This window comes from Eriocheir sinensis, unplaced genomic scaffold (genome assembly GCF_024679095.1).
Source record: "Eriocheir sinensis breed Jianghai 21 unplaced genomic scaffold, ASM2467909v1 Scaffold18, whole genome shotgun sequence".
NCBI lineage: Eukaryota > Metazoa > Arthropoda > Malacostraca > Decapoda > Varunidae > Eriocheir > Eriocheir sinensis.
In genome coordinates this window covers 1,056,142-1,081,955 of record NW_026111183.1, presented here as the reverse complement: position 1 = coordinate 1,081,955, position 25,814 = coordinate 1,056,142, and the positions used below count along the sequence as shown (strand labels likewise).

The 25,814-nt window shown below is 48.4% G+C and overlaps 1 protein-coding gene across 1 annotated transcript; it reads right to left on the bottom strand.

The window, feature by feature from the left end:
• Nucleotides 1-1,058: 1,058 nt before the first annotated feature.
• Nucleotides 1,059-24,264, bottom strand: LOC126990604 (protein SpAN-like). The gene is made up of 12 exons (XM_050849292.1): nucleotides 24,235-24,264; nucleotides 23,314-23,517; nucleotides 23,065-23,191; nucleotides 8,181-8,315; nucleotides 7,795-7,878; nucleotides 7,282-7,447; nucleotides 6,951-7,091; nucleotides 6,480-6,804; nucleotides 2,782-2,885; nucleotides 2,299-2,434; nucleotides 1,934-2,011; nucleotides 1,059-1,574 (listed from the first exon to the last, which is right to left on the bottom strand). Exons 1-12 carry the CDS (start codon nucleotides 24,262-24,264, stop codon nucleotides 1,323-1,325), a joined length of 1,782 nt encoding a protein of 593 aa, XP_050705249.1. The 3' UTR covers nucleotides 1,059-1,322.
• Nucleotides 24,265-25,814: the final 1,550 nt, after the last annotated feature.

Below are 25,814 nucleotides of genomic sequence, written 5' to 3'. Positions count from 1 at the left end.
TTGGCTACTGACTGAGGCGGGGCAAGCCTGCACGTTAACGCGTCAAGTTCGAATTATTCTAGAACAATCGATTCGAGAGCATTCGACTAGCAGCAGCTATTAAAAATTATTAGTTTCGCTAATAAATTACCAACACTTCCAAAACAACCCTTAATTCCTAACAATTTATTGTGACCTTTTTCCTGTTATTTATTTCCTTACCCAAGTATATTTTTTTCCTTGAATTCTTGTCTGACCATTATTCACCAGTCAAATTTTCAATCAATTCCTTCCTGTCTTTCAACTGACACTGCTTCTCCTCCGCTGTATTTCCTGTAATTATCATAATGCATGTTTAGAATACTGTAGCGTATATATATATATATATATATATATATATATATATATATATATATATATATATATATATATATATATATATATATATATATATATATATATATATATATATATATATAATACTACAATCATGGACATAATAAAAGGAACGATCAATAGTAATATAGAAGCAATAATTTATTATAACACGTGGAAGGGTAGAGTTAAGAAGTATGAACGAAAGAAAATATATTGGCAGCGTAGGCGCAGACCTTGCATAAAGACGGCCTTGGCCCATCCTATTATGTCCACTTCCAATCTTTGTTTTTATCTTTTCCGCTGGTAATCTCGGAACAGCCTTCCTTCGCCTGTATTTCCTCCTGCCTACAACTTTAGCTCTTTGAAGAGGAGAGTATCAAGACACCTCCTTTCGAAATTGACCTCTCTTCTGGCCTCTCATTATTTTTCTCTGAAAAGAGCAGCGCCAAGTGCGCTTTTTTTTTTTTTTTTTGCTTGAGCTGCCTCCCTTGCTGTAAAAACAATGTTTGCAAGCAATACGGAAAAACGACAAAGCCGACACTCACGTGATCAGTAAATTTTTGTGCATAACACCATTATGTCTGCAATGACATGGAGAGAGAGAGAGAGAGAGAGAGAGAGAGAGAGAGAGAGAGAGAGAGAGAGAGAGAGAGAGAGAGAGAGAGAGAGAGAGAGAGAGAGAGAGAGAGAGAGGGGGGGGGGGGGGCGATACCAAAAGCTGCTGCATACATTTATTTTCTTGGGGCGGCTATTGTGGAACATTATAGGGATGCTTAATATGTGTTCCTCGTTTAAGTTTTATCACCTGACTTGACTTACCAGTGATATGATTTTAAACAAAGAAACATCGTGGGCAAGAGGCAAACTGAAAAGAATAGTAATAATGAATTCGTGCCCGTACAGATACATTGGAGTAGTGATTGCATCGTCCACGGAGTGAGCGTGAAAATCAAGGAACGTTTGACTTAGATGATGGTATACTTGAGAGTGAAACCGCGGCTTCTGGTGCTGGTGCCTTGGTAAGCTGCGTACATCTCATTGGTCTCGGATGTCAGCGGTGAAGACACTGTCTTCTTGCCGCAAATAATTAAGCTGGTGTTTGACGGGTACATCTTCTCACTCCTGCCGTTCAGCAGAAGCCAGTCACTTCTACAGTTCGTTGTACTTTGAATTCTGGATGTAACTTCATCGACTTGCACGCGACTTCCAGAAGGAGCCTTTGGACAAAAAAAAAAAAAAAAAGTTGCGTTAGCTTACTTAGAGGTAGACATGGAACAGGCCTCTGATGTTTCACTGGCGACCTGCTCGAAGAAAAATGGGTGTTTGAAGGGGAGGTGAGCAAGTGATAATGTCATAAATTACTGGAGTGTTGGGGGAAGCAAGCACATAAGGTACGTGTGGAGGATTCAAGTATAATGTAACCTTTTGTGGAATTGGTGGTAATTGTTTTAAGGTTTCATGAAAATAGATGACATGAACAAACGAATCTCTTGTCGACACCCCCGCAGGAGTGTCTGGTGGCAGTGTTGTGGAGAGACACACTCTAATACCTTTCTTGTGTTACATCAGTTTTTACCTGGATTCGGTATTCGCAGTATTTTTCTGCTGAAGGGGAAGTTATTGTTCCAGTTTGACCAACAGCTGCCGTGATTATCTGTGGATGGATATCATAGTGATTACGATGAATGTACCAGGCTTGAGGGTGCATCGAGCAGGGATTGTAAGCAGCTCTCGCATGTGCTTGTATGTTGGGTCGAATTTAAGTACAAACTGTGTTCCATAATTTATCGTACTATTATTAAACACAAAAAATATATATACAATGGATAACACTATACATCTACTGTCAATATGTCCACCTGGCGAGACTCATCTTAGCAACCAGCACAATTGTGTGTTTCCGAAGTAGAGAAGCTCAGATAAATCCACAACGTTCCTTACCTGGTGACAACTCGTGGTTGCAGGCGTGAAGGAGATGTTGTAGCCCTGATAGGTCTCCGCGGAGTTGGTGAAGAATCTCGCGATGAAATTGAAAGATGGCGATGTAAAGACTATCCCTGATTGAGATCCACACAACCTGGCGATTAAATTAAGAACAAGATTACAGTTATGTAGCTTTCGTCTGTTGTGGCATCGTTCCCAGATACTCGTTGCCAACCAAATATGTGAATTAAGTATGGAAACCCACTTCGCTCCTCCTTAATATACGCCTAACTCCCCGTGTCGAGGGACAAAACGCCCAACCATTCCACCCACCCCAGTCATTAACACAGTAATGTAACAACTACCCAGTAAACAAGCGGGTCATCCCTTGACACCTAGCCTTACCTGCCGGTGTATAAGGCATCACCTGTTAATCTATATCTTAAACATGCACACTTGCACCTTGAGTCACTCAAGCAACAAACCACACACGCTACTCACGTTGTAGTTCGATTGTACAAGAATGTGAACTCGACGCCATCCACACAACTCATCCCTCCTTGCAGCGTGAAGGCTTCCAGTTTCAGCGTCAACATGGATCTCGTCTGAACATGCAAAACAACACTTCAGTAAGCCCTGACGTGTTTGCCTGTATGCGGTTTTGCTACAAAAATAACAGCAGTTTATTCATTTCATAAACCCTGAACTCTTGGGCGCACATTTTATCACTTCACTACTACGTCGAGTGGACTTATTATTGTGGACCCTTTGTGATACTGCCTGAGTCATATTGTTAGTGGCGTGTTTCGAGGATATAGTATAACTAGTTAAGTGTGTGTGTGTGTGTGTGTGTGTGTGTGTGTGTGTGTGTGTGTGTGTGTGTGTGTGTGTGTGTGTGTTTTAAAGTCTCCAATATTTATTTCGTTTGCATCACAAGGTGTGATGGCAGCTTCCCTGGCCTTTCTGCAGGCTGCTGTGGCAAGCACCTCTTAGGATGGAAAATATCTTCACGTGTGGGCGTGTGTGCGCGTGCGCGCGTGCGCGTGTGCGAGCTTCGGCTAGGGGTGTGGGCTACAGTCGGGGGCCCACACATCGCTGCTGCGTTGCCACGCGCCACGGCAATACTGATGCGCTGCCTCAGCCACGCCGTCTCGCGAGGCTCACCGCTGCGCTGACTGACGCGCCTGCCGATGTCCTGCAGCAGGTTCCCGAAGGCAGGTCCCAACACGACACTTTGTCTCCACGGCCAGGGACACAAAATCGTATTGCTGGGTGAGGTCCGCGTAGCGGTGACGCTTGCGGTCTTCGGCAGCGCGTGCGACAGCTCCAGCAGCGGAAGCACAGTTGATGATGTGGGTGGTGGCAAATGTGTTAATGCAGGTGGCGTCCCACATCAACATCTTGCCTCTCCTGAAGGGGAAGACCGTGATGCCGTCCGGTCGGCGTCCGTCTCCTCGGTCCAGGCCTCGTGGCTCGGGGATGGCCGCGAGGCCAGCGGCGGCCAGGGCCCGGTGTACGACTTCATTGAGAGCTGCGTGACGGGGTAGTCGACCGAGGTTCCTGTGGCAGGACAGGCTATGATAGCCCATAGCGTCGGACATGGCCCCACAGCGGCACTGATGAGGTTGTTGGACGCGTGTGCCCAACCTCAGGGCGACGCTCACGCGGACCGCCTCATCGCGCGAAAGGAGGCCAAGGACCTCGAAGGGGATGGCTGACAGCCAGGCCCCGCTGTGTGGTGCTGAGGCGGCGAGGAGGCGCGCACGGTCGACCTGGTTGACGCGAGCTAACAGGTCGTCCAGGCGGTGCGTGGAGGCTGCCTCGTCCAGATTGCGCTGCGTCAGCCTGAGCTCCGGGTCGAGGTTCGGGCATTGGGACGGCGGTAAATGGTACAGACCATGCCCCGTGAAGGTTCTACAGTGGCGATGTAGGCAGGCAGTGCCACGTTGGCCAGCCGCCTCACGCCCAAACCTCTAAAACGCATCGGCAGGAAAGCCTGAGTCCACGCGTCGTCAAGCTGTACGTTGCAGATACGTGAAGTCGCTTCCCGCATCAGCTCGTCGATGGCCCGGAAGGACTCTCCAGCCGTGTAGGCTGGTGCTGCGCGCAGCAGGTACGTGGCTCTCGGCACTGCTGCGTACCTTGACAAGAAGAAGAGGGCGGCGTGGCTGCCGATGTTGGCCGGCCTATCGATGAGCGTCCTGGTGATGTTCTCGATTTTGGTTAAGGTTTCTTCGTTGCCGTGGGCATGAATCGGGGCACCCAGGATGGAGAGACTTGTGAGGGGTGTGGGGCGGGCGACGCTGAGGAATGTGTCGATTTGAGGGCCGGCGTTCGCGTCGTTATCGGTGGGGGCTCCGTCGTTGCTGTAGTGGGGGGCGCCGTCCCTCCTGCTGATGCCGTTTCCTACTGCACGTACAGTCCGGCCCTCTTCGTCCGTGCTGGCGCTCCCTTGGCCGTCGAGATTGGTGATCTTGCATTTGCGCGATTTAATCTCGAGGCCTAGTTCTCGGAGGGTGGGGAGTAGGCGGTGCAGGTCGGCGGTAACGGTCTCTATGGGTCCAGCTAAGTTGCCGTCATCCAGGAACCATAGGTTGAGAGGCGATCTGAGGGTCTGTATTGCCGGATCCACCGCAAGGGCGAAGAGTATCGGGCCCAAAGGGTCGCTTTGCTGCACGCCACGGCTAGACCAAAGACGGGTGGAGCCAAGGTGGGGAGGTGAAGGCTGTGAATACGCTTGTGACACCAGTGGTGCGGCAGCGGGGAAGCGGCGGATGACCTCTCGGATCACTACCGACCTGTGAACTGTGTTGTAAGCATTGGTGAGGTCGAGTTTCGCGATGACATGGTTCAGGGTTCCGTTGTGGGCGTCAACGTAATCTTGCACGGCATGTACAGCCGCCTCGCAGCCCATCCTCACACCTACGCCCAGCTGAATGGGTTGCAGTTCCGTAGCCAGTGCGGATGACATGCGCTTAGTCAGGACCTTGGACGTCAGTCGTCGGTAGATGGATCCGACAGCTATCGGCCTTACGCCGCCATCCTTTTCCTGATGGCAATGAGGTTGGCGTTAAAATACGCCTGCCTCGCGTCTTCGGGGATGTCTCCAGCGAGGGCAGCATTGCAGATCTTAGTCAGCGCGCTAAGCAGTCTACGTCCTGCCTCAGCGGTGTACCCGGCCACCGGCTGGCTTAGGTGCAGCGGCCGCACGCCGTCCAGGCCAGCGGCTGAGCCAGGGGCAGCAGACTCAATGGCTGCAAGCACGTCAGCTTCCTCCACTGCGAGGCGATGCTGGTAGAGATCGGGGAGCTTTGGAAGGGCTTCGTCAGGTGTGGCGGGGGGATGTTTAGCGCGGAGAGCGGCGACGACCTCCTCGCTGGGGGAGACGAGGCTGTCCGAGGTCGTCAGAAGCCGGAAGGCCGCTCGAATGTCCGTCGGCGCATTTCCTTTTGACACGCCTGGAGAGAGCGTCCTCGTTGGTCGCCGTTGCTGCTCCGGGATCGATCCGGGTGACCGCTTCCAAGGAGGACGGTGGGTCAGAGGGCACGGCGAGGGGGCTGCGGTACATGAAGGAGAAGAGGCGCCCCCACGCGAAAGCGCGCGCTCAAGTGCAGCTGTTATGGCGCTGGCAAGGTCGGAGGCAACCCGGTGACGGTGTCTTCGGGGGACATGCTGCAGCAACCTAGTGCTTGTTTGAGGTCAGCAAGCGCCGCGGCCATATCTTTAGGTGGCGCCTCGTTCTCTGCGGATGCGTCGTGGACTGCGGCTCGCAGGTTGACGTCGCGAAGGCAGGCGTCGCAGTGCCAGGTCGGTAGCTGGGAAGCCTGGGCTTGTGTGATGCCGACGCAGGTGAGGTGGTTGGTGGGTGTAAAATGCACTTTCTTATTTGAAACAGTCTTTTTATAGCGTCAGCTTCCAGGAACTGCGAGAGATATATAGTGTATGCCCTGACTTCCTGGATATACTCAGCGTCAAGGCGTTTTATAATTGTAATTCTTGATTTGAACAATAAAATGGAAACGCAAGCGAATAGGAATGGCAGACAGAACATTTCTATTAGGCAGTGCACTAACTCAGCTCTCTTCTCCTCTGGTGTGGAATATCATGTCTGGTAATATCATGGTGGATGGACGCCTTACGACGCTGGAATGAGTTATTATTTACCTCGCCCACCACGGCAAGAAAAGTAAGGCACATACCGAAGATCTTGTCACTGCGCAGTTGAAGTTATTCGGGTAGTTGGTGATGCCGAAGCCGGGGGAGGACCAGTAGAACACTCCGTTGAATTCCTGAGTTAAGCATCTGGGTTGTGGTGGGCTGGTGGTGGTGGTGGTGGTGGGTTCTGTAGTGGTGGTTGTTGCTGTGGTGGTCGTGGTGGTGGGTTCTGTAGTGGTGGTTGTTGCTGTGGTGGTCGTGGTGGTGAGTTCTGTAGTGGTGGTTGTTGCTGTGGTGGTCGTGGTGGTGGGTTCTGTAGTGGTGGTTGTTGCTGTGGTGGTCGTGGTGGTGGGTTCTGTAGTTGTGCTTCTGAAGAAAAAAAAATGAGGATTCGTTAGGACGTAAAATGTTTGCGATCTACGAATAAACAGAAGACGATAAAGTTACAACGCAGAAAGTTGATTTTACTCTCCACTGGTCCTGTGACTCTCCCATCCCCCTTCTTTGTCACTTACATGCATCCCGGCTGCGGCACAAAGGTTAATTCGGCAGACCATCCCCTGCGAATATTATTACTTATCGCCCTGAAGTATAAAATCATCTCTCGACCGGTTCCGGTGAAGGTCTGGCCTGCAGTGATGTCCGCGCCACAATACCTGCCGAGGATTGGAAGAACTTGAGTGGTCATGGTCACCATCGTGCAAGTTTAGTGGCACAAAGGAATATCACAAACTAAACTTGTTACGTAATAATTAGAAATGAATACGCCTTGTAACTGTAACAACGGCAGCCTTGCTCGCCGTCACGGGGCATTGCCAGAGCGAGCAGGGGTCTCTGTGTACTCACACTTCACCGTCGTACAAGTAGTTGGTTCTGATCTCCAGACCATCAAAGTAGCAGCACGTCTCTGTAGCTGAGCCGCAGTAGGGATTCTCTCCGTACAGGTAAAAGTCTGAGAAAGTCAGTCTGGGCACGTGACACACGGGAGCTTCAATCCACTTGACGCACTGGACTGGCGGGGCAGGGAAAACGGAACTGAGGGTGAACACACCGCACAAAGGGAGCCCGCTCACACACACTGTGTCTGGCTTCTGTACAACACACACACACACACACACACAAACACACACACATAACACACACGCACGTGTGGTGTGTGAGGTCCTGGCAGTACCCAGAGATCGACTAAATGAGCACTTGCTCTGTCGGGAGGGTACCTGCTGGCGATTACGAGTCCACCTCGCGATCAGGCCGTGGTGAATTACACACTCACACACACACACACACACTCTCTCTCTCTCTCTCTCTCTCTCTCTCTCTCTCTCTCTCTCTCTCTCTCTCTCTCTCTCTCTCACTCACTTTTTGGGTAGTTGCTTGGATAGCCCGGCGAGGTGAGGGTGCCTTCCTGAGTTATTTTTTCAGTGCAGGAATTCGTCAACTCGTCTGTGGAAGGCAAGGTTTGGTGTCGACAGTTATGCCGAAACAGCCTGATTTTGCATAATCCACTAGAAAAAGAACGACTATATGGTCACTGGATCATTACAATTTTTCAAAAAGGTTCGCTGAACTATAGATATAATTTAATGAGGAATTCTTGAACTACACTGTAATTGAAGATTGAACTGTTATCCTCTTTTATCCCAACAGACAAGCTATCGTAAGATGCTTCCTCACTATAGAGGAACAAAGAGAACAATTATTCTGAGAGCTCCAGAGACAAGGTGAGCAAAGGGGCGGCCAATCACCGTAGTAGTCGCCCGTCACTGTCTCACAGTTGGCCCCTGAGGTGCCCGAGGGACACACGCAAGCGCAGCTTTTTCCATAAAACCCGCCGTTCTGGCAGGGGTCGGCGCTCAGTCCGCAGACAGCAAGCCACTTATCTATAAATAAATAAAAATCGTTGATCATTGTAGTTGGTATCGACGGTCAAATTATTTAATACTAGTACCTTACCATATTACCATATTCATGTTTATTACCTGTCGAGATGGGATTTTTTCATCATCTAATTCAAAGTGCACGGTAAGTGCATGGATACTTCGCCGATGGAAACGGTTCGAGAAAAAAAAATAGTTAACGTCTGGTGAGTGTTAAAATAGGACCGATATAAACTGTATTTGTAAAAAAGACCAATTCCTACAATAAGTCATTATAAGCAAACGTGCACGTTTTTCCAGTGTAGTAAGGAATTCAAATCACAGATAGGAGGAAATACAGACAGAGGAAGGCTGTTCTAGACTGTATCAAAGAGAGGGACGAAAGAATGAAAATGCTGGTAAACTCTTGCATTTAGGGATTTGGATAGGATAGGGGTGGGCAAGAGTCGAGTCTTGTGAAGCGAGGCAGCGGAGGGGAGGAGGCATGCGATTAGCATGCCTCCTCCCCTTGCAGTCAGCATGAAAATATCGGTAGGAAACAGGGAGCCAACACTGCTGCGGAATGTAAATGATTGGAGACTATCAGTAAGAGGAGGGAAGTTTTTTTAACAGCACAAAGAGCAACTCAAGAGCAACAAAAAGAAAAGATAGAAAACCCCCCAATAACTGTTGGGTGGTGAAAATAAAGGTCAGTTTCGGATGTAGAGGTGTCTTGATACACTCGTCTTGAAAGAGGTCAAGTCATAGGCAGGAGGAAATACAGACGAAGGAAGGCTGTTCCAGAGTTTACCAGTGAAAGGGATGAAAGAATGGAGATGCTGGTTAACTCTTGTATAAGGGGGTTTGGACAGTATAGGGATGAGCTTGAGTAGAAAGTCGTGTGTAGCGGGGCCGCGGGAGGGTTGGAGGCATGCAGTTAGCAAATTCAGAAGAGCAGTCAGCGTGAAAATATTGATAGAAGATAGAGAGAGATGCGACATGGTGGCGGAATTTAAGAGATAGAAGGCTGTCAATAAGAGGAGGGGAGCTGATGAGACGAAGAGCCTTAGGGCCGCTTTCACAGTTGTCTGGTACGCACCCTAACCGAAGGCCCTACCATCCTGGTAGCAGCCGTTACCATCGCCTTGATCCGCTTTCACAGTCGCTGTTTTCGTGGTATCAGCGACTACCAGCGTGGTGACGGTCATGACAAGACGAAGGGGCGTGATTCGGCAGTGTTGGTATGCCGGAGCGGCGGGAAATTTCAACATTACATCAGCTGAGCGGGAGATTATGAAGGAGTAATGTGAAAAATAAACGAAAACGTAAAGCATATATATAAAGAGTAACTGTGAAGAATAAATATGATGAGAAAATGAGGAGTGTCTCGCTGATACACCCCTCAAATTTGCTGATAGCCTAATATTTCCTAGGCGGAAAAGGTGAAATAATGGTGAGAAGTATTAATTAACCCGGTAGCAGCGACGGGCCAAATTTGTGGCTTTACCGTGTACCAGCAACGGGCCACATTTTTGCCATGATATAAACCCCCCAAAATAAATGATACATAAACTGATCACAAATGCTTCGATCTATATTATGAAGTGATGTGTGCGAGCGATGATTTTTTCTCATTAATTCGCTTAGAGGGTTAAAGTTCTCTTATATTAGCAGATGTCAGCAAGACAGACTCTTCACCTATATCAATTACATTTATTCATTATTCACAGTTATTTATCAGACTCCACATTTATTCTTTACTTAATAGGGATGATTTCGTTATATATATGCCCAATGCATACATATATTAGGCTAACTAGAATAATACGAGTTCGACAAAGAATTACGGCATAACAGGTGAATAATGGTGACAAGTATTAAAGTCCTCCCTTCTTTTTTGTTGTGTACTTTTGCAACAATAACCCATCAATCAATCAAATTGAAATTCTCAGCAGGACGTTTACTGGTCAGCAGGTGAAGTGAGTTCATGTCATTCAAATTCTCCTAATTTTTTTTTCTCATATTACTATTGAAGCCGTGCAACGTGTAGCTGTATTGTTTAATATTTTTTCACATCTATTTAAAGAAATAATATAACCATTTGAGAGCACGAATTTGTGTTATTTACTAATTCATGTCATTGGTAAGCTCCATTGGGGAGCCCCCGCGGCTACCAGAGCTCCGATACCAGAGGTTCCAATCTCTGGTGATGATGCAAACAAACAGCGCCGCGAAAGACGACTGTGAAAGTGAATTTCTTGTTGGTAGCGGCGATCGCCGCTCATTGGTAACGATCAACACAAACAAAGCGGCCCTTAGACTCCACTCTGTCCAAGAGAGTTGTGCGAGTGGATCCCCCCCACACGTGAGATGCATACTCTGTATGAGGGCGGACAAGACCCAAATGTATATATGGAAAGCATGTATGCGGGGGAAAATAACTGGCGGAGACGATACAAAACGCCCAACCTCGAGGAAGTTGATTTAGTGAGAGAGGAGATGTGAAGTTTCATGTTGAGATTTTGAGCTAAGGATAGACTGACGATATTTAGTGTTGAAAGAGGTGACAGCTGAGTGTTGTCAAATAATAGGGGATAGGTGTTTCGATTCATTGATGGACACAAGGTTCCTTTTACCCCAATCGGAAATGATAGCAAGGTCTGAGGTTAAGCTTATTGCAGCCTCCAGTCTGTAGTCTTGCAGTTCCTGTTGAGAGGGTCTTCTGTTGAAAGAAGTTGCATAATGCAGAGTGGACTCGTCAGCGTATGAGTGGATAGGACATTTTGATATGGAACGAAGATAATTGATGAATAACAGGAAGAGAGTGGGTGATAGGACAGAGCCCACCACACCACTGTTGATAGGTTTAGGGGAAGATCAGTGACCGTCTACCACAGCAGAGATAGAACGGCCGGAAAGGAAACTGGAGATAAAGGAACAGAGAGAAGGATAGAATCCGAAAGAGAACAGTTTAGAAAGCTAAGAGTTGGCTTTCGATATGTCTAGCGCAACTGAGAACATTTCACCCCAACGGCTAAGAGATGATGACCAAAAGTTGCAGCAGCCACTGCTCAGGCGGTCGCGTGCTCCTCTCCAGTGAAACGGGAAATGGGGCGCTGCAAGCACAGACTAAGATTCTCATAGTTTTCATGTAATGTTCATCGTCACTACTTGTCCCTGCGTATGTAGCGTCTTCAATGTTTAACTTTTCTTGTACTCGTTTATCTTTTACTGTCCGTCTATGTCCTTTTGTTGTCTACCGTTACACATTGCTCCACACATACACCAACACTTAAATGTTAACAAACACAAACAACATTCACACAAACGCATACACAAACAAACACCTTTTCTTAGTGTCTTGTCTATGTCAATGACCCAGGAGCACCTCGAGCCGCCGCCGACACCCCGACGGTGGTTCTACAGCGAGGAGGTGTATGAACACAATCACCGCGTCAACGTGCACAGGAAGCTGTACAGGAAGCGCCCTAACGCCACCAACCAGAGGTTCCTGCAGGACGTGGTGGCTCGTGCGCGACAGGTGTCCCTAAAGGCCAAAGAGGCAAAATGACTGGAATGGTGCACCACCTTTAACCAGTACACCTCCCTGGGCCAGCTGTGGAGAAGCCTCAGATGGGCCTTATGCGGCGCAGCCCCGCCCAGCCGCCCATCCTCACCCACGCCAGGAGGCAGAAAGGTTGATCGACACCTTCACCACGAGGGACTCCAGCAACCAGCTCCCCCCCACACCCGCCAACTCCAGCAGCGTCTACGGCCGCAGCGCGACGCGGCGGTCAGCGAGGCGCGTGACGTGGCTGACGTGACGGATCAACCCTTCACACCACAGGAACTGACCAGGGTGATGAGAGGGAGAGACACGGCCGCGGGAGCGGAGGGCGTGACTTACTCCATGCTGGCACACGCCGGGCCCGCCGGAGACGCCGCGCTACTGGCCTTGTTCAACGCGTCGTGGCTGGCGGGCCGCCTGCCGCCCGCCTGGAAGGACGCTGACATTCGGTCCATACCCAAGCCCAAGGAGCCAAACAGCTTCCGGCCCATCTCCCTCCTGAGCTGCACAGGGAAAACCGCCGAAAGGATGGTGCTGTCTCGCCTCCAGTGGCGCATGGGAAGCCCGCACCCCAACGTGTTTGGCTTCACTAAGGGCAAGAGCACAGCAGACAGCCTCATCACCCTACTGGTCCACGCCAACAACCGTCCCACCATCACTGTCTTCCTCGACCTCGAGAAAGCCTTCGAGCTAGCCAGCCCACACGCCATTCTCACCGCCCTCGTGAGAAAGGGGATCCGAGGACGCCTACTCTCCTGGCTTCAGGACTACCTCCAACAGCGGCGGGCCAGGGTCAAGTTTCAGGGTTTGAAATCCTCCTACAGGGGCTTCGATAACGGGACCCTCCAGGGCGGCATACTCAGCCCGTGCCTGTTCAACCTCCTGATGGAGCAGCTGGTGGAGCTGCCCTTCCGGGAGGGCACCACTCTCCTGAGCTACGCCGACGACCTCGCCCTCGTCGTCACCGGGAGGGGCAACAAGCTCGCCAGGGTGCAGGAGGCACTTGACATCATCACCGACAAGTGCGAGGAGCTGGGGCTCAAGATCTCCTCTGGGAAGTCGCGGGCCATGGCCATCAGGGACACCACGCCTGCCGCACAGCTGCGCGTCCAGGGAGTCGGGCTGGCCTGGACGTCCTCCTACCAGTACCTCGGGGTGTGGGTAGACCAGCAGCTGTCCTTCACACAGCAGGTCACCTACCTGAGAGAAAGGACGCTGGCCCGGCTCAACGTCATGAGGGCCATGACGCGGCCGTGGCTGGGCGCCACTTTCTCCGTCCTCCGGCTGTACTACCTGCGGGCGGTGCGCTCCCTGGTGGATTACAGCGCACCTATCCTCGTAGGCCTGTCCCGGCACTAGCAGCGGCGCCTGGAGGTGGTGCAGAACAACGCCGTGAGGACCATGTTGGGAGCACCGAGGTGGACCAGCGCCTGCGTGATGCAGAACGAGACCCGACTGGTGCCCCTCACCTGCAGGGTGAACTGCATCATGGCCTGCCGGGTGGCCAGAGTGCTGCAGCGCGACGTGGAGGGCGTGGCGCCGGAAAAACTCCGGTTAGCCATGGCACAGGGCGTCGAGTGCCTCCACAACAACAAGTGGCTAATCGGCACCACTGTTGCTGCCAACACCAGCCGGCACGCGGGTAACTGGCTGTGGCGAGAGCCGGACCGCCCGCACCCCACCTACAGTCCTTTTGCCCACTGGGAGCCCTCCGCCACAGTGTTCACTGCCACACAGCTGCCCGCCAGCAAGGCGCAGTGCACTACCGCGGAGCTGCGTCAGTACGCCTTGATGGCCATGGCGCAGGTCACTGAGCAGGGCGCTGCGGTGTACTACACTGACGGCTCTGTCGACCCCGACAGGGGGAGGACGGGCGCCACCTTCGTCACTGGTGGACGGCAGCGGGCGTGGAGGACATCAGACCACTGCTCCTCCCTCCAAACATAGCTAGTGGCAATCCTGAACGCCCTCGAACACGCTCAGCACCGCCAAGAGGAAACCGTCGTGCTCCACAAAGACTCCCGGGGGGCCCTGCAGGCGCTGCAAGGCCACCCCAAGGACAACGGGGCCTCATCACCGCCATCCTGGGCATCCTGCAAAGCCTTGCAGCGCAAGGCAGGCGGGTGCGGCTCAACTGGATCCCCAGCCATGTGGGAGTCAGAGGGAACGACGCCGCCGACGAGGCCGCCAAGAGGGCAGCCCAAAGCCCCACCGTCACCAAACCTGTGCGGCCAAGCCTTCAACAGGCCAAGACACAGGCCAAACACGCAGCAGCCCACCACGCCCACCAGCAGCTCCGAGAACTGGAGGGGACAAAGCAGGCAGCCTGGTATGCTGCAGCCACCGCCTACATCCAACTGGACACCGCCTTCCAGCAGCGTAAGGCAGACGGCGCGTTGCTGCAGCGCCTCAGACTGGGCTACTGCACCAGGGAGGAGCTGTACGACGGCTTCGATGGGCGGATATGCGAGCACTGCGAAGAGCGCGCCCGCCGCCCCCTGGTGTGCACTACCTCCTGGCCTGCCCAGCCACCGCGCGCCTCACGGCCGTATTCTCAGTGAATCTTCCCCCTTCACGCGAGGAAACAAGGCTTCGTGGACCAAACGGTATTCTCAGTGACGAGGAGTGTCTTTGATGCAGCGCGCGAAGCGGCGAGCGGGAAAAAAAAGAATTAATTTCCTCTCTTGATGAAGAGGAGGTGAAGGCCCGCTCTTCGCTAATATCTTCGCACATTTAATGCTTTATTACAACATTTTTCCATGTTGCTGTATTATTAATTGGGTATAAGAACAATTTAAGTTTTCTAGGCCTTATATAAAAAAATAATACAATGCGAGAAACAATATTTTTCTGTTTATTCAAGACTTCACGGTTCCTATGATAATTTAAGCCAACACTGGAACACACCTCTCAGCCAGCACGCCCCGCCCTTTAGTCTCAACTATTCACAAGTTATCTTTTTTGAGCGTTTGTAGGGCGGGCACTTCGAACCATAAGCATGAATTAAGATTGCTGGGATGAATTTTAAAGTGACGGACTAACAGGCTTTCTCCGGAAGCTTGTTTCACAAGTCTGTATGAATATGTGGTGGTATGTGATACTCCGTCCTGGGCTTACCACAGCCAATCTCCAAACTCGTGACGTCACCTGTGGGTGGAGCTTACCAAAGCTCAGCAATATAGATGATACCATTTTCCACCCACTGATAGGAGCTCTAAAGCTAGTTAAAATATATTTACAAGTGAGAAATAACGAAGGGAGAAAGAGATGTCTCATGGAACAGGAGGAAAATAAAGAAAATAAAAGCAGTTTATTCTAACGAGGTCTCCTAAGCTCCGCCCACAGGTAACGGGATGATATGAAAGCGAAGCAAACATAGCCATGGGTACCAACCAATTAAATGCATCAATGTAAAATTTCTGCTATATATAATGTATGTCACTGTATCAAGCACTGTTTACATAAATATTAGTCACACTATATAATCCATTATAGAAATGTACCTCAATTGCATTAAGGTTTCGGTTTTCAACGTTTGTTTGATTTGCAGTAGTACCAACACTACACGGAAAGATTGTTTCGAAGGTTAGGGACTGGGCATACCCTTCGACGGAAACACACTCTCTAAGCGACGCTTCGACGAAGAGGGAAGAGCTTCACTGAGAATATGGCGGTCAGACCAGCGCCAGCGGCTGCCGCCCATCCTGCAGGAGACGGCCGGCCCCTGAGGCGGTGTGAGGACAAGGCCGCCCTCACGGTCCGACAGTATGTGCATGAAATGGATGCAAATTACGGGCATCACAAATATTGTATAGTTGCACAATAAACCTCTAAAAAAAAAATAAAGTAACCCTGACGGATATTGAGTTTCTCTATCCGGGAACCTATTAGCACCAAGAACACTCGCTACCACCAACTGAGTCAGTTAAGAGAGCAAAACGATCGCCCTTGCGGAGCCCATACTGGCGATCAGATAGAATATCAGAAATAGAAAGATGCTTTTGAATCTTCCGGTTAAGGATTGATTCAAAAGCCATAGATAGACAGGAAAGTAAAGCTATATGGCTATGAGGGACTGGAACGGTCACCCTTCTTAGGCACAGGCTGTATGAAGGCGTACTTTAACGACAATAGGAGGCACTCCATCAAGTCCATAAGCCTTCTGAGAGTTCAGACCAAAGAGGGCATAGAAAACATCATTCTTAAGAATCTTAATGACAGGCATTCAGGAGTCACAGGGTGAGTAGGAAGAAGACGCCCAGAATCGTTCAGAGTGGAGTTTTTACAGAAAGTCTGAGAGAGGAGTTTAGCCTTTTGAGACAGATGAGACGGCGGTGCTGCCGCCAGGGTTAAGGAGAGGAGGGAAAGATGAAGTGAAATTGGAGGAGATATTTTTGACTAGCTGCCAAAAGTCTCTGGAAGAATTAGATAAAGCAAGGTTTTGACATTTACTATGGATGAAAGAGTTTTTTTAAGTCGAAGAATAGATTTGGCACGATTCTGGGCAGAAATGTAGAGATCATGGTTAGCAGGAATGCGAAGGCTCTGGTACCTTTTATGAGCTGCCACTCTATCACTGATGGCACGATAACAAGCGTGATTAAACTAAGTCTTTTAGCATGAGGAGTTATAGAAAGTACGTGGAATGTGTGCCTCCATTCCAGAGACAATCACTTCTGTGATGAGCAGGGCACACACAGAGGGGTCTCTCTCCTGAAAGCAGTAATCATTCCACGGGAAATCGGAAAAGTACACTCGTAGGTCGCCCCACCAAGCTGAAGCAAAATGCCAGAAGCATTGCCTCTTCGGTGGGCCCAGAGGGTGTACAGGAGAGGAAAGACAGAATACAGAAATAAGGTTGTGATAGTAGGAGCCCAACGGAGAGAACAGTTTGACAGAGTAAGTAGAAGTGTTAGAGGTAAGGAAGAGGTATAGGATGTTGGGCCTGTCTCCAAGACGGTAGGCAATACATGTAGGGTGTTGAACCAACTGCTCTAGATCATTGAGGATAGCAAAGTCGTAGCTTTGTTCACCAGGCTGGTCAGTGAAAGAGGATGAAAGCCAAAGTTGGTGGTGAGCATTGAAATCTTCTAAGATGGAGATTTCAGGGAGGGGAGAGTGGGTCAAGATGTGCTCCACTTTAAAGTTCAAGTAGTCAAAGAAGTTTACATAGCTGTTATAGTTAGGTGAGAGATAAACACCACAAATGTATTCAGTAATAGAGTGGCAATGAAGTCTTAGCTAAATGGTGAAAAATTCAGAAGAGTCAAGACACGAGTGCAAGTGACGTTGTTGCGTACGTAGGCGCAACATCCAACTTTGGATTGAAGTTTAGGATAGAGATAGTAGGACGGAATTGAGTAGAGATGGCTGTCAGTAACCTTATAAACCTATGTTTCAGTGAGGAAGAGAAGGTTCGAAGCCCGAAAGTGGAGTCCTCTCTGGGGGCATTTGTGGTCCCGCCCCCAGACGAGGACTCTGAGGCGGTATTTGGCTAAGACATTTTAATTTCATTTTTTCGAGGAAGTGATGTGCGTGTTGTATGAATATAGTGTGATGAGAAAAGTAACAGAGTCTGTCTTTAGAGAGTATGCTGAACTACTCTCTGGTGTGGACGAGACAATAGGCAAACGAAAAGTTAGGAGGCGGGGAGGGTCTTTGAAGGGCTTGCAGCATTCTCCTCACTTATAGTATATACCTCACCGGGATTCGCTTGCGCCCATTTCGGTAGGTTTCTCCCTACCTACTCCCCTCCAAAGTTGATGAGAAGAGCCTTCGACTCTATCCAAAAGGGCCGTGTGAGTGAAGCCTCCTCACACATGAAATGCATACTACATACAAGAGCGAACAAGGCCCTTATATATGGACAACAATATATACAACAACAATCAGTCAATCAATAAATCAATGGTGGCATACGCCGGGGGCTGCTTCCCCTCACCCAATCTACGACGCCAAGTCCGAGGGTCTCTCCGGGCAAGTCTCCATGCAGCCCCGCTTTCCCATCCTGAGTACCTCCTGGCAGGATCTATCGACTTGCTTAAGCCACTAACTCCTTCAGCGTCTCCTTGGTCTCCTCCACTCAGGACTGTCTCTTAAAGAGACGCCCTATGAGCAGGATCAGCTTCTGGGTAACGTACCACGTGCCCGTACAGCCGGAGTTGGCGTTGACGGACTATGCAGGTAATATATGTCGAATCAGTCTCACGGAGTAGTCGCCGGTCTAACACAAAGTCATTCCAGCGATATCCCAGGATTCTGCGTAGACACTTATTACCAAAGGCATCAGTCCGCCTCTCCAAGTCCTCATTTAGTGTCCATGTCTCACAGACATAGAGTAAGACAGGGAGCACAAGGGACTTGAAGACCCGGATCTTTGTCCTTCTGCTCATATATTGACAACGCCATATACTCGTGCTGAGGGAGTCCATAACAGCGTGGGCCAGGTTAATCCGCCATAGGACTTCCTGGCGAGACTCATCGTTGTTATGAACTACCTACGCTGCAAAGGTATGTAAAAATTTCCGAGATCTCATTGTCCTTGCCACACACATGTGCAGACTGTACTGTTTCATCTTACAAGCCATCAAACACCTGTACCTTGGTCTTCGCCCATGAGACTTCAATTCCCATGGGCTTCTCCTCCTCGTGCAATGCCTCGAGAGCTATCACCAAAACCTCCAGCGTCTCCGCCAGGACTACTGCATTATCGGTAAAAACAAGGTCAGATATCCTGGTATTGCCAATGGATGTTCCACAATGACTCTGGTCCACAACTCTGCCTATTACCCAATCCATAAAAGTTTTGAAAAGCGATGGGGCAAGAATACAGCCCTGCCTCACTCCCGCATTCACGGGAAACAAGCTGGACAAGCACCCCCCACCCCCACACACTTCACAGCACTCAGTCTCAGGATACAGGCCAGTCAGTAAACCAATTGTCCTTGTAGGAATCACACGGAGTCTCAGGAGATCCCAGGGTGCCTCGCGATACACTGAGTCAAATGACGTTTTGTGATCAACATAGGCTGCAAGCATCCCATATCGATACTCACGCTGGCGCTCCGCCAGTACGCAAAGCGCTAGGATACGGTCAGTTGTTGACTTACCAGGCGTGAACCCAGACTGTTCAGGTCTCTGTAACTTCAGCAGCTGGCTGTGAATTCGCATCATTAATAGGTGGGCAAAAGCACCTTGCCTGGCACACAGAGAAGTGTACAATCACGGTAGTTATCGCAATGTTGGTGGTCCCCTTTTGTCTTTCCAGATAGGGGTGACCAACCCCTCTTCTAGTCAGCAGGAATGGTACCAGATTGACATTCAACAGTCAAGACCGCATGTAACCCACGGATCATGGCCTCACCTCTAGCTTTGAGCAGCTCCGCGCTGATGTTACAGATGACAGGTACCTTTCCACCCCTCAACTTTGTCACAGTGTCTCTGACCTCGGCAAGAGAGGGTGGGTTTTCGTCAATGGGTGGATCGGCAGGCGCCACCTGCAACCCAGCAGCTGGGAACTGCCCACTTAAAGGGTTGGCCATGTACGACTGCTCAAAGTACTCAGCCTAACGAGCCCTCTGCCCATCCATGTGGGACACGAGGCAGCCATCAGCTGTTCGGATAGCGCTTATCTTACATGGAGACTTGGAGCCGAACTTTTTCAAAGTTCGGTAAGGAGGTAGGAAGTCATTCGTTTTTAAATGGCCCTCGATTTCCTCAGCGAGACCCCTGACATACCTCTCATTGTCTCTCCTCAGCAGAGCGCTAGTCCTACGCGAGAACAACTAAGAAGGTCAAAGCTGATGTAACCGATACAAGGCGCCTAACTTGGAGGGAGCTGATTTAGAAAGATGAGATCTGAAATTTTCACTAAAGATTGTGAGTCAAGGAAAGACCGATAATATTTATTGTGAACGAAGGGGACAGCTGTGTGTTGCCAGGGAGTAGGAGATAGATGTTTGGAAAACTGATTCAAATTGACAGCTGGAGAAAATTAGTTTTTGAGGCATTGAATAACATCAACTTTCTTCCCCATTCGGAAAACGTAGCAAGGCCAGAGTTTACTCGTTCTTTAGTGACAAGCCTTGAGTTATGCAACTAGTTTTGGTTTCCTGTCAAAAGATGTTATTTTTGAAGAATAGAGTCATCGGCGCAAGCGTGGATAATACTGTTTGTTTTGGTAAGAGGATCTTTTTTTTACAACAAAGGAGGCAGCTCAAGGGCACAAAAAAGGAAACAATAATAGAAAAAAGTCCGCTGCTCGCTGCACCTAATAAAATGAATCAAAAGAGCTGGCCGAAAGAGAGGTCAGTTTCGGGAGGAGAGGAGTCATGATACCCTCCTCTTGAAAGAGTTCAAGTCGTAGGCAGGAGGAGATACAAATGAAGGAAGATTGTTCCAGGATTTACCAGTGTGAGGGATGAAAGCGTGAAGATTCTGGTTAACCCTTGCAAAAGGAGTTTGGACAGTATAGGGATGAGCATGAGAGGACAGTCGTATGCAGCGGGGCCGCGGGATGGGGGGAGGCATGCAGTTAGCAAGTTCAGTAGAGCAGTCAGCGTGAAAATAGCGATAGAAGATAGAGAGGTCACATCGCGACTGAATTTAAGAGGTAGAAGACTATCAGTAGGAACACAAAGGAACACAAAGGAAGAACAAACAACAGCAGACCTGCTGGTCCTTACGAGGCTGTTTGTGACAAGCTACACTAACTATCTAATCAAAGGTGGAAGATGAAGGACAGCAAAGGCGAAGGCTCCTCCCCCATCCCTCCAGCCAAAGCTGGCAGGAAAGGAAAAAGAACCATGCAGCATGGAAAAACTGCATGGAATTTATGTAGGAAAGAGGAAAGAACTGCCATTACTGCTACCACTAACCGGGCGATAAAAGCGGACAAGGACACCAGTATTCGAAAGAACTTAACGTTATTACGACAATGAGTAATATCTTAGTTGCTGGTTGGATTCAAAATACTTGTCTAATCTATTCTTGAAGGCCGTAACTGTTGTACTATGAACGACATCACAGGGTAGAGAGTTCCAAACATTAACAACTCGATTGAAGAAGAAGTGTTTAGCTTCGTGCAACGAGAATCTTTTACCACTTATCTTTAAATTGTGATTTCTTCTTGTTCTATTTGATCGATCAATTGTAAAGTAATCTTCCGCATTAATATCACTGAATCCTTTAAACATTTTAAACACTTCTATTACATCGCCTCGCATTCTTCGTTTTGATAGGCTGAATAAATTTACTTCTTTAAGCCTTTGTTCATATGATAAATTTCTCAACCTAGGAATCATCTTTGTTACTCTTCGTTGAACCCGTTCCAACTTTTCTATGTCTTTTCTGTAATAGGGAGACCAAAACTGTACTCTACTCTAGACAGTACTCTAGACAGTACTCTAGACGGGGTCGAACCAACGAATTATACAGTTTTAATATTACTTTTTCCGATTTATTATTAAAGACTCGTCCGATGAAGCCAACCAATTTGTTTGCAGTTTTAACTACCTCTGAACAATGCTGACCAGGCTTTAAATCGTTTGATATAATGATTCCAAGATCCTTTTATTTACTTACTGCAGAAAGTTGTTGGCCATTCATTACGTACCGAACGCGATTGTTATTTTTTCCGATGTGCAACACTTTACATTTGTCAACGTTAAATTTCATTTGCCATTGATTGGCCCAACGTGCAAGTCGATCTAGATCTGATTCTAAAGCTTCTTCGTCGAGTGTCGCAGTTACTTTACTAGCAATTTTTGTGTCATCAGCATATTTTGATACTTTGCAAGTGAGCCCGTCATCGATATCATTAACATAAATTAAGAAGAGCATGGGGCCAAGCACTGATCCTTGAGGTACGCCGCTTCTGACATCGAGCCAGTTAGATGTAACACCGTTTAGAACTACTCTTTGTTTCCGCTCAGAGAGCCAGTCCGCAAGCCAATTGTGAATGTTACCCGAGATACCGTGCGCCAGTAGTTTGCTGAGCAATCGTTGGTGGGGGACCTTATCAAATGCCTTTTGAAAATCCAGAAATATGATATCTACTGATCTGCTTTCATCAAACACCTCAAAAATATAATTAAAAAAATCAAGTAAGTTAGTCAAACACGAACGTTTACTACGGAAGCCATGTTGCGAATTATTTATTATATTATTTTCTTCGAAGAATTTCACCATATTGTCGCGAATGATAGTCTCCATTAACTTACAAACAATCGATGTCAGGCTAATTGGTCGATAGTTTCCTGGATGAGACTTGTCCCCCTTTTGAAAATTGGTGTGACATTTGCAAGTTTCCAATCCGACGGAACTTTTCCAGCTGTTAAAGATTTATTGAATATGATGGAGAGCGGTTTACAAATTTGATGTTTGATTTCTTTTAAGACCCTAGGGGTAATTTTGTCTGGACCAGGAGCTTTGCTTACTTTAATCTTTTCAATTGTGCGTAAAATGTCACTTTCTACGATGAGCACGCCACTTAACATCTTTTCGGTCCTTCTAACCTCCGGCGGTTGAGGTGATAAACAATCTTCGTCGGTAAATACGGATGCGAAAAAGTTATTTAGGACTGTAGCCATTTCATTTTCACCGTTCGTGTGGTTACCATTTTCATTAGCAAGCGGTCCGATACCACAAGTAAGTGACTTTTTTTATTATTTACATAGCTAAAAAATTCTTTAGGAGGAGGAGAGCTGATGAGACGAAGAGCCTTAGACTCCACTCCGTCCAGAAAAGCTGTGTGAGTGAAGCCCCCCCACACGTGAGATGCATACTCCATACGAGGGCGAACAAGGCCCCTGTATATGGATAGCAACTGCGCGGGGGAGAAGAACTGGCGGAGACGATATAGAACGCCCAACCTCGAGGAAGCTGATTTAGCGAGAGAGGAGATGTGAAGTTTCCAGTTGAGATTTTGAGTTAAGGATAGACCGAGGATGTTTAGTGTTGAAGAAGGTGACAGCTTCTTCAGCTTTATGAACTGATAGATAATGGGAGATGAAGCAAAGTCCTGCGGGACACCACTGTTGATAGGTTTAAAGGAAGAACGGTGACCATATACCACAGCATAGCTAAATCTGGGTAAATGAAACTGGCTATATAATACTGTATATGTGCCGTAACTTCCTTACAATATAGTGTCATCGTTTATTCCTTACACTGACACGCATTTCTTTACTCATATATCATACTCACCGATGCAGCCGTACATGGTGTTGGCCAATAGTATGTCCCTGTGAGAGAGTCCCGTGCGCTGGCCGATGAGCTCCTGCGCCAAGGGATATAGGGTGGCGATGGTCGACCTGCCGTTGTTGCTGAAACCCTGAAATATGTGTCAATGGGAGAGTCTGCTTCGGGGAGTTAGAGACGACGAGACGTTTTACAATAAGGGAGCGTATAGTCATCAAGATAAGAAGAAAACCATACTCATGCAAAGTTCCTCACTGTAGAACCGTAGTGCATGACGGATGAGTAGTCGTATGGTATGCCATAGGTGTTGATCAATGACGTGCTGTACTTATTGAAGTTGTTTTCCTTGCCACTTTGGATGTTGCCATAATTGATGACCACATAGTCGTCACGGTTGGGGTGACTCTGCTCGTGCACGAACCCAATGGCGTGTCCGATCTCATGGGCGACGGTGCCGAGCTGACCCGCGTCGAGGAGAACGATGTTAGACTTTGTCAGTTCACTGGCAACTAAATAACTACACGACTGTTGCAACGCTTGCTGCTCCTATTACTCATTCTACCATTGCTAAAATACTACTACTACTACTACTACTACTACTACTACTACTACTACTACTACTACCATAACCACCATTACTGTTACTGGTACTACTACTACTACTACTACTTCTGCTACCACTACTGGTACTGCTACTACAACTACTCATATTCTTACAAAAACAACAAAATCAATAAAACAACAATAGCAAAAACAACAATAACAACAACAACAACAACTACTACTACTGCTACTATTACTACTACTACTTCTACTACCACTACTGGTACTGCTACTACAACTACTCATATTCTTACAAAACAACAAAATCAATAAAACAAGATCAATAAAACAACAATAGCAAAAACAACAATAACAACAACAACAACAACTACTACTACTGCTACTATTACTACTACTACTACTACTACTACTACTACTACTACTACTACTACTACTACTACTACTACTACCATAACCACCATTACTGTTACTGCTACTACTACTACTACTACTACTACTACTACTACTAAAACTACTATTACTACTGTGTGAGGGATCCCCCCACACACAGGCCTCGTGGACAGAGTGGAGTCTAAGGCTCTTCGTCTCATCAACTCAGCTCCTTTCACTTACAGACTCCTTCCTCTTAAATTTCGTCGCCATGTTGCATCTCTTTATATTTTCTACCGATATTTTCATGCTGACTGCTCTTGTGAACTTGCTAACTGTATGCTTCCCTCCCTCCCGAGGGGGCCTTATACTGTCCTTATACTGTCCAAATCCCTCATATAAGAGTTACCAGCATCTTCATTTTTTCATCCCTTTCACTGGTAAACTCTGGAACAGCCTTGCTACGTCTGTACATTTTTCCTCCTACCTGCGAGTTGACCTCTTTCAAGAGAGGAGTATCAACACACCTCTCCACCCGAAGTTGACCTCTCTTATGACCATTCTTCACTACTCTCTTTCATATGAGCAGTGCTTAGCAGGCTTTATTTGTTATCATATATTTTTGCCCTTGAGCTGTTGCCTTCACTGTAAAAATTAAACTACTACTATTACTACTTCTACTGCTGCTGCTACTTTTACTACTACTACTACTACTACTACTACTACTACTACTACTACTACTACTACTACTACTACTACTACTACTACTACTACTACTACTACTACTACTACTACTACTACTACTACTACACAACATAAATGATACCTCCACCCATGTTTATTTTCCCGACACATAATCATGGAGGGCTCCATAGCTTGGAGGTCATTAGCCCCAACTCTGTTCGCTAATGACTGTGGCATCCAACCATATCACTAATACTACCTGACACTAAATCACCTATCATCTATTACGTCTAGATCCCCCTTTCCTTCCCTACTCAAGTCACTCCCGACCCACCCTAATGTCACTCTCCACCACTGTGGCTTCATAGTCCATATTGGAGATGGTGGTGGCTTTTGGGCCAGAGTGTCTGGTGCCCCTGAGACATAGGATGGCCGACCTGAGCAGGGAGAACGAGAGGCGACACCTCATCCAGGCGACAACGTGGCTCCTTGGCTGTTGCTTCTTTTCTGAGATTAGTTCCGCGAGGCGTGTGTAGAAGCATTGGGCCCTGGGACCCATCCCGCCGGATGTGGTGAAGACGAGGGGGGTGAAGCTGCCCTGATCCACATGTTGGATTCTTTCACCGTATGCCCTTGTCTTCTCCTGCTCGTTCCTGTGGTGGGCGGCTTGCAGGGGCATCTCACGGTGACAGGCAGCCATCGGGTCGAATATGCGGATGTCCATGAACGCCCGTTGTCCGCGCACCTAGAATCCGCGGGCACATACATCAACCCGTGCCTCCTGTGAGGTATTGGCTGTCCTGTACCGAAGGTGTTCGCCGTCCAGGGGAAGCAGTGCCGGCTCGGTAGTGACGTCTTGGCATACCTCCCCAAGCATGCTGGCTGTCAGATCCCTCACTTCATCGTGTCGAATACAGACGAAGCCTCCTTTTTTACATGTCATGGTGTGGGTGACATCATTTGGTGATCCACATGCACAGAGATCAGGCAGTCCCTCAATCGGCCAGCCATATCTCAGAGCAATGGCGTCGACAAATTCTTGTTTGTTGAGGCTGAAGCCCTTTGCTCTGATTGGTAATGACGTTAGCCAGTTAGAGGCGCCTGCCTCCTGTGCTGTGTGTATTTTTCTACCCATTTCT